Source organism: Leptinotarsa decemlineata, unplaced genomic scaffold (genome assembly GCF_025532065.1).
Source record: "Leptinotarsa decemlineata unplaced genomic scaffold, Ldec_3_MD MMD2_tig00026336_RagTag_RagTag, whole genome shotgun sequence".
Taxonomy (NCBI): Eukaryota; Metazoa; Arthropoda; class Insecta; order Coleoptera; family Chrysomelidae; genus Leptinotarsa; species Leptinotarsa decemlineata.
Window position 1 is genome coordinate 5,324,295 of NW_027412692.1, and position 9,035 is coordinate 5,333,329.

General features: G+C 35.5%; 1 protein-coding gene across 1 annotated transcript; it reads left to right on the forward strand.

The window, feature by feature from the left end:
- The first annotated feature begins 1,224 nt into the window (after nucleotides 1-1,224).
- Nucleotides 1,225-6,653, forward strand: LOC111517723 (uncharacterized). Its single transcript, XM_023173971.2, has 3 exons — nucleotides 1,225-1,351; nucleotides 3,533-3,698; nucleotides 6,302-6,653. The coding sequence occupies exons 1-3, from the start codon at nucleotides 1,297-1,299 to the stop codon at nucleotides 6,528-6,530; spliced, it is 450 nt and encodes a 149-aa protein (XP_023029739.1). The 5' UTR covers nucleotides 1,225-1,296; the 3' UTR covers nucleotides 6,531-6,653.
- The last annotated feature ends 2,382 nt before the right edge of the window (nucleotides 6,654-9,035 follow it).

Consider the following 9,035-nt stretch of genomic DNA (forward strand, 5'->3'; position numbering starts at 1 on the left):
ATTAAGATCGGAATTCAAGATACTATCCTTAGACCAGAGACGAACTTTAACATCAATGATATTCCTGTATGGATTAATAAACTATTCAACAAATTCCCCAGAAATCCTCAATATGCTTCCATTTAATGTACCTCCACGGTGTATACGTTCCGCACCAATGTTTAATATCTCTGCAATATGTACCTCATCGAGAGCACCTCTTTTTGCTATGATTAAATTAGCAAACAATTTCAATCTACTTATGGATTTAGATTGGACCTTACCTCTATCAGTTTTTCGTAAAACAATTTTAGAACAAATATTAAATTCAACTCTGTCAAACTGAACATATATTTGACGAATCCACTCAGTGCAGTTATGGACGACTCCCTACAAGTCAGGTATCAGTAAGTAATAGTTTAGTAATCTAGATCAATATTTAATAGCTATCATTGTAGTGTATTTGCCAACAGTTTATCCATGTATTTAGTCTTTAATGGACTGTATGGGTAATAAATACAAACAAATAAAAATAAATAAAATCAACTAAATGAGATATCATCAAGACTCTATTAGATCGTGCTTTCGGCCTCTGTAACACAGAGGAAGGTTTCGAGAAGGAACTGAACATCATCAAAAATGATCTTCAACGGAATGACTACTCCAAGTGAAACAAACTTTGGCTAAAAGACAGCAGGAGCCTCGCAAAGAAAAGAAGCCGTCACAATCAGTGCTTGCACTGATTGTGACGGCATTGCTTCCGCAATGCCGATGAGGATGAGGATGAGACGCATTGCTTCCAAGAACAACATCAGAACCTACTTCGATAGATAATATTTGAGAATGTCGAAATCTTGGAGGTATTTTACCAGTTTGAAGCACAATAACATTAGAAAAACCTCGTATTTCCATATTTATTACGAAACATTTTTTGTTCCAAAACTTTTTGAGTTCTTTCATAGAAGATGATATCAGTATCGTCAGCTTACGTTGGGATTTGTAGGTATCTCATATGGTGTATTTACCTAACAATGAATGATAATATAACCAAAATATTATTGAATTTTATAAAGATTTCATTATATACAATCCTTAAAAGCATGAATATTATCAACAGGATCATATGGTAGTACATTTAATGATTTTTTTGTGTAGAAATATAACATTCCATATTCATGTGATTCATCATGTGGAACTGATTGCTGATAAAATTCGGTAGGCTTTCATGTTATCCTTCTAACGACCAATCCACCCATATATAAATTGCGATTCGGCCTGAAAATAGATAATTGTGAGGTAAACTCCTGAGTACTCAAGATGGCATCTAATTCAGCAATCCTGTGTTTCTTCATTTGTATAAGTTCAATGTATTGTAAGTTATTATTCCATAAAAAGTTTACATAATGTTCCAAACTACAAACTGATTGCATAATATTTCTTTCTGAATTTCTGTTTTTTTGACCTCCAACAAACTGAAAAATGAACGGAGCTAATTCAACAGAGATTTTGTCAATAAGTAATACGAGTATGAAGCAATCTGAAAAGTTTACTTGAAAAGTTACTGTTTGATATGAATTATTAATTTCGCCTACAAAATAAATAATCAATGGAAAAGTGGAATTCATACACCGGGCTTTTGAAACTTGAAAAAACATTAATGTAAAACTCCTTGATTGAAAGACTAAAAAGAAACATACCTATTTCCAATCAAACCGTTCTCTCTAATGTTTTTTTGGTTTTGAAAACGGGAAGGGATTACTTATAAACCAAAATCATCCTGAAGAAAGCTAAATATATAAATTTAATTTTTCTGCAGTTAAAAAAGCAAATGCGCCACTGGAATCAATGAAGTTGTCCCGGATTGCCAATTAATTTTTGTTGTTTCATAATTTCATGATCTGTATTACTTTCTGGTTTCTCAATTATATCAAAACATTGAGATTAATTTGGAAAAATATATAGAAATGTCAGATAAATTTTCATTTATTATTAAATTTGTAAGCTTATTGGCTTTCTACTTCTCCACATTTATACAAAAATCATGGGGAACTTCCAAAGGAAGAAAAATGCAATCAAGTTCAGAATAAACTCTTCATAAATATGTACGAGTATAGATCATGTACATAATTTACTTCCAAATACAAACGGAAGAAAATGGTGAATATTTTCATATACAAAAACAGAATTTTCAACTGTTGGTTTTGAAGATTGTTCAATTACACTCTTTATGAAGCAATTTGAAAAAAAGTCAAAAAAAGTTTTTCTCTATGGCTATGTGGAGACATACACGGTGTTACATTTGAGAAAATTAATTGCTTTCTACTCATTTTTTCATGCGATCAAAGTATCTGTATTTTTTAAAGACCCTGTATGAGGCAAAAAAAATATAACTCGAAGTTAAGATCCTCATGATATTACTCCACTCCATTTTGAATATGATCAGCGCAGCGTTCATAAAAGTACTTGTGTGGTAAAAAATCGAAATTAACTTATATGTTCTAAACGGTAACACATTAGGTATAGAAGGATAGTACATGAAGTTATTGACAAAATCCTAATATGATGAATTGAAGGGGTTATATTTTTTAGGAGTGATTAATTTTTAGGAAAGAAATTTTTTGGCTTTCTACTAAAAATAACCCCTTCAATTCAAATAAGATTCCTCTAGGCTGAGATTGAATCAAATAGGTGAATGAATGTCACTACGATGTCATCGATGACATAAGCAGATCAAGCTTATTCCGTGACATTAAAAAATCGTAATTCATGAATGAAGTGTGTGTATTTTCTATAATGTTATCCAATTTGGTACTGAAGAGCCTTAGGGCAAGTGTCTTAAGGCTGTTACCATTCATTTAAAGTAGAACTCAGTGAATGATATCTGATTTTTATTCCACAACGAATATTTGAAATACAAACTGAGTAGAGAAAAGTATCTTCTGTATAATTCAGTGTTCATATAGAAGTATTTGTTCCGAAAGAATTTATTCTTCCGTATAATTCAATGTTTATATGAAAGTAGCTGTTTCAGGAGGACTTTCTTTCAGTTTGTGTCTAAAAGTTACTTCTTTGCATGATCTACACATCCATGTATAGAGTTACTTCCTTCATTTCTTTGAAAGACTCCCTCATCCTTCTTTATTTTGTATCAAGATGGAGTAGTAGAAAGCCAAAAACTTTCTTTCCTAATATGATATTATATACAGTGTTCCATTTGAAAAATCGAAGAAGCCGCTACTTTATAGTGAAAACGGTAACGCCGCATCGCCTAAAATATTTTGGGCGTGTAGATCATATTACTTTATGCATATTGTAACATTTTCAGTTTGATCCGTTGTCTGGTTTGCTAAAAACGTCTTATCGTGATACTCCCTGTATAAATTAGTTTCTGCGATTCCTCTCTAACCCAAAAATTTCATGCTCTCCCGATTTTGTATTGAACATATTTTTGCTAGATGCTGACATGTTGGATAACTTTCATGAAAACTGGAAAATGTGCTTAAATTTGTGATTTTTTGTAATTCATCGAATACAAGAAATTTTCTTTTTCCAGGCTTGGCCAATGCGTATATCATCATAGAATCAAAAAATTCAGGATTAGTCTTAGATGGAAATGAATACAATGTCAGAGCAATGCCGGCAGATGGTTCGATAGGTCAAAAGTGGACACTGACACCATCTGACACTGGACGGTTTGTAATAACTAATGCCAGAAATGGGTGAGTTTAATTTTTCAGTACCAATGATCATACGCCTAAATTGGTAGCAAATTGACAAAAACGACTCTCTTCGACAGGAAGATCTAACATATTGTCTCTGGTCTGGATTCCTGGCCATACTAGAAGGACATAGTGGAAGGCAATGCGGCTGCTGACTCCCTTGCAAAGAGGGTGCTGCAAGCAGCTTCATCGGACCAGAACCTGTCATTGGCATCGCTTTGGGCTTTGCCAAACAAACATTGAACACCTGTATGGCAAGAATCTTCCAGGATTGGCTCACTTCAAGGCGTTTATTCACCCTTCGGAGCTTGATGCCAAACAGTTTTTGGACTACAGTAGGGATGAACTACGATGTCTAACAGGCTTTTTTACAGGCCACTGTCATTTGAACCATCATATGCAGAGACTCGGACTCTCGGAAGACAGTTTGTGTTGCCTTCATTTGGGAAATGATGGAACAGCAAAGCACATACCCGCCCCGCTGGGGACTGAATCAGGTGTTTAGAGTTCGACAGAGCCATACTCTTACCATCTGACCTGAAAGACTACTCACCATACAAACTAATCGGTTTCGTTAAGAAGCTGGGTTTATTTAGTCGAGTGTAAATATGTGTGAGCCACAATAAACCCTTGCGGGTTACGGTGGATGGTCGAATAGACCCGCTCACTTTGGACCTAATCTAACCTAACCTAACCAATGATCATACTATAACCAATAAGAGAGGACACCAACTATTTGAGAAAATAGACTCCTAGTTGCTTTGGAGAAAAATATCAGCGTCAATTTTATTTTATGAAATGAAAGCCTGTACGTCGCTCTGTCTGACTGGCTGTATGTCTGTATATCTGTCTTATCCCTATATCTTCGCACTCAATCCAAGCACAGTTATCATTTTCAACCATTTTACCCCACATATAACACTATATTCAGGCAAAAACATTAAAAATAGCATAAATCAATACAACTCGAAATCTAGAATTCCCAAATCCATCTTGAACCGTTATGGTTGGTAAAATTCCTGTAAAAAGCAAATGCCTCTCAGTAAATCAATCCAAAAAAATAGAAACTCCAAATTTGGTTTGTTAAAGGTTTTCTTGATAATGCAAAAAATATAATACATAGAAATCCGTTGCAAACTTTGATGTTTCAGCTATCTTGATATGCCTGAGATTTTCCTTTTTCATTTAATTTCATATCAACACGGTATATCCATACTCATATTGTTAACATTATATTCAGAAAAAACTTTATCGTGTCATTTTCACTAAACAGTTCTACAAAAACGCAACACTTGTTTCGCTATACATTATCTTCTTCAGGCAAATTTTTTTTTATACAAACATTTTCATATATAATTCCTCCACACACCCTTACCAGCATAACATAGCTACACTCAATAGTATTGAATATTCCACTGCCGAAAAGTAATTTTCAAAGAGAGCTTAGTTTCATAAAAAAATCGCTGTCAACAACGGTTGCAAGGTAAATATCGACTTCATTATTTCCAAGAAACTACAAAAACTAGCCACGGACCAGGTCTACCCAAATTCAAAAAACGATAGCGTCCGTTATAAGTCATATTTTGGTGAACCCACCAACAATTTGCTTGGATGTGGCTAACAGAGTGAATAAAAATTTGAGTGAATTTATTAAAATCAATAAAGACAAAATTTCATTGTCGGATAGATCAGGAGCATATTCGGTGGTAGGTTAGACGTTTCTGGAAAACGCAACGCAGAATTTTTCGGAAAATTTCACATCTTACATTTCCTTACTTTTTGTACCGATCTAAAATATTTTTAGCATTTTGGGGCTGCTCCTCCTATCAAAAAGTCCCAGAAAATTCATTTAGAATAGAAGGCAATGCTCTAAGACCTGTGCAAAAGTAGTGATTCACGTTTTTTTTCCAACACCAAACCATATTTTTAACACCTCAACACGTGTTTTGATCACCAAGTAATCATCTTCAAGAGGAAGATCAAACTAGTAGAGATTGAATCTTTTCAATTATTAGAAGCATTAGTTGATAATTAGTTGAGAAAACTTCTTCGAAAAATGTCTGGACGAAGGATGGAAAAGTATATGATGCCATAAATAATAAGATCACAGTAATAAATACTCTTGAGAATATTTCCTAAAAAAGGTTTTTCTTTATATCTATATATGTATAAGTAAATTATAAAAACCGACATATACTTACAACACTCGATCTAATTTTTTTCTTTTCCCATAACGTAGGAAATTTCAACACTCAGCTGATCATTTTTAAATGCTGGGTAGTTCCAGATTGTAAGTGAAAGGTAACTGAACCTTGTGATGCACTGTTTAAAACCTTTGGTGTAGTAATGAATATTACTGGAGTTCTTTTCCAACACCAAACCGTTATTTTAACACCTCGACACGTGTTTTGAGCACCAAGTGATCTTTTTCAATGGGAAGATTAAACTGATCTTCCTTTGGTGTTGTGAAGAAACTCCAGTGATATTCATGCACTGAACCTCTTGAAAATGATTAGATCTGAATTGATGGACAAATACAGAGTTTGCTTCTGTAACTTCATATCCAATCGAAAATGAGACTGTTGAGTGTACTTTTTTTTCAGACATGCTCTGGATGTTCAAGATGGCTGCGAAAAAGGAAATAATTTGATTGTTTATCAGAAACATTCTGGTACGAATCAGCTTTTTTATATAAATAGCGATGGAACTATAGGTTCAGCCTGTAATACTGATTTAATTGTGGAAATGAAAGATTCTAATGGTCAGCTGGGTGATATACAAAATTCTTGCAGCAGCGGGGATGTTATTTTCGAAATTCAGGCCGCCCAGTAAAATTATGTCAAATTTCATATGAATGTACGATAAACTGATATGTAATGAAGCAATACCACTCAATCTTCATTCGCAAATGTTGTACTTATCCATGTTTCTGTGAAATAAATAAATAACAAGGTGTGTTTTTGACTGACTCAATGAAAGATACCACTGATTCAGCTATGAAACATAAATTCCTATTAATATTACCACTCTATATATCAACAGAGCATCACATAAAATACATAGTATAACTAATAACTACAAGTAAAGAATGAATTCTATGAAATAGATAATGAGAATATTTTAAACAAATAAAATTTAAAATATGTTCTTCCGTTAACCAGCTGTGGCACCCCTACGATCAACAACCCTCAGACGTAGAGACGTGCGAGCTAAGGACTAACGAGGTCTCACCTTTCAACGTGTGATTCCTGCGGCTTGAACCATCGACTAACACGACCGGTTACCGACCGACCGGCTCAGACAGTTCAATTTTCAGTTTCGAATAGCCAATAACAATATAGTTTATTTAATTTTCACAATGACAATAGTGTGAAAATCGCAGTGAAATGTAACAGTAAGTTTTGATATGAGCATTCATCAAGTACCGGCTAGTTCCATTCCATTTATCTTACTTTCCATCCCTCGTCCAAGGTATTGGAAAAAAACATACTCTACAATAAGTGCCACAAAAGCCTTAACGGAACATGCCATCGTGGACCAGCCTACCCAAGCTATGGTGTAAGGAATCGTGTCGACAGCTGAATGGCCGCAGGGTGGTATGCGGTTACGAACAATCCCCTTGGGGAACCAGGCCAAACCTCATTGTAATCAGCCTTCCTTTGGTGATGCGGGGCTCTGCTAGAGCGACCAACTCTTCCCCTGCTACAGTAGATTGGGGTGAACAGAAATGTTCACCCCAATCTACCGCTCGAAATGAGGCTGGACATGGCAGATTACCTCGTGATATAATACAAAGGCCAAGGCGTAAGCGCATTTGCGGCGCCGATGCCAAAAGGAGAAAGAGTGCGATAGAGGCAGGAGTGGCAGCAACTATAAGTGCACCCTCCTCCTCCCCCACTCCACCTCCAACAACAAGGGCACTTCCTGCGGTGGGCGCCAAGAGCTCCGCTTTGAATAAAGGCAAGGAACTGGCTGCCCTTGCAGGAAAGCGCCCTTTCTTAAGCACCTCCACGTAGGGTCCATCAAGAAGGCTGAACAAGCCGCGCAACGATAGTAATGTCGCTGCATCTTCCAAAACCTTCACGAAAGCTGCCATGAGACACCTCAAGGTTGCCAAAGAGAGTGTGTGTTGCGAGTCTTGGCCTTCACCTGCCTGTGACCTGTCCTCCTGGGGAGGATGTACAATGGGTCACATGTGGCCTAAGTGCTGTGGGTCTACACTCACCCTTCTTACTCTACAGATACAGATACAGAAGGGGAACTTAAAATCAATTTTTTCAAGTTCCCTATCTCTAAATGATAAAGTTGAAATACCGGTCACTAGTTTGAAAGTAAATTTTTTCCACAAAAACCTACCTATTATTGAAATCATCATCAACCGTTGTTTGTTACAGTTACTTTTTATATCGTTTCGTGTTAGGAATCACACGTTAAAAGGTAAGACCTCGTTAGTCCTTAGCTCGCACAAGTTTCTCAATTTCTGAGAGTTATCGTTCGTATGGGGGCGACAGCTGATTAACGGAAAAACAGATTTTAAACAGACAGATTTTAAACAGTGACGGTTCCTATATATCTCAAAGCTGAAGAATATTTTCAGAGTTTTTTGAGAAGGACATTTTTTGTCTTTCTACACATTCATCTTGATAAAAAAGGTGGGAATCTTTCAAAGAATGAAAAGAAGCAAGCACACACTGAAAGCAAAAGCTTTCTCAAAACAGCTACTTTCACATAAAGATTGAACTACAAGAAAAAAAATACTTTCGAAACATAAAATTCAGTATTTATATAAGAATATAAACACACAATTTTATACCAAAAAGCCTTATCTCTATTCAACTTGTGTTCCAGACATTCGTTATGGAATTGAATCAGACATCATTCACAGGATTCCCACACAATATAGTAAATGAAAGATTTCACTTACATAGAACATACATAATATTTCTCTGGTTGCGTTTGTAATTATTATAAATATAAACAAGGGGCTTTAGGAATGGAAACTTTGTTACTGCTAATAGGCCTTGTACAATTTTCAATTTCTACACCTCCAAAGACGTCTAGAAACCCTTTTCTAATGTACGGGATCATTGATTTCAAGCATTTCCAATTTATTTTGAGGCCGTGCTCTAAGGTATATTGAGCGACAATGTCTAATTCCAAATTTCCCTTTTCCATCATCCTGTATTTAGGGTAACACTCGTTAAAGGTTTAATTCCTCGAAAACTTTAATCAATCCGTTGGTGTATTTTGGTATCTCCAAAGTCAAGAAAGCACGAAGAGACGAATTAATGTATCCATTGTGTTCTGAGGATATCAATCACTTTCAACTATTTCGAA

Excerpts from the sequence above, each read along its gene's own strand:
- LOC111517723 (XM_023173971.2), top strand. The coding sequence starts at position 1,297 with ATGGCATCTAATTCAGCAATCCTGTGTTTCTTCATTTGTATAAGTTCA. Across the intron at positions 1,352-3,532 it reads TTGTATAAGTTCAATGTATT|GCTTGGCCAATGCGTATATC; the intron begins GTAAGTTATTAT and ends TTCTTTTTCCAG. Across the intron at positions 3,699-6,301 it reads ATAACTAATGCCAGAAATGG|ACATGCTCTGGATGTTCAAG; the intron begins GTGAGTTTAATT and ends CTTTTTTTTCAG.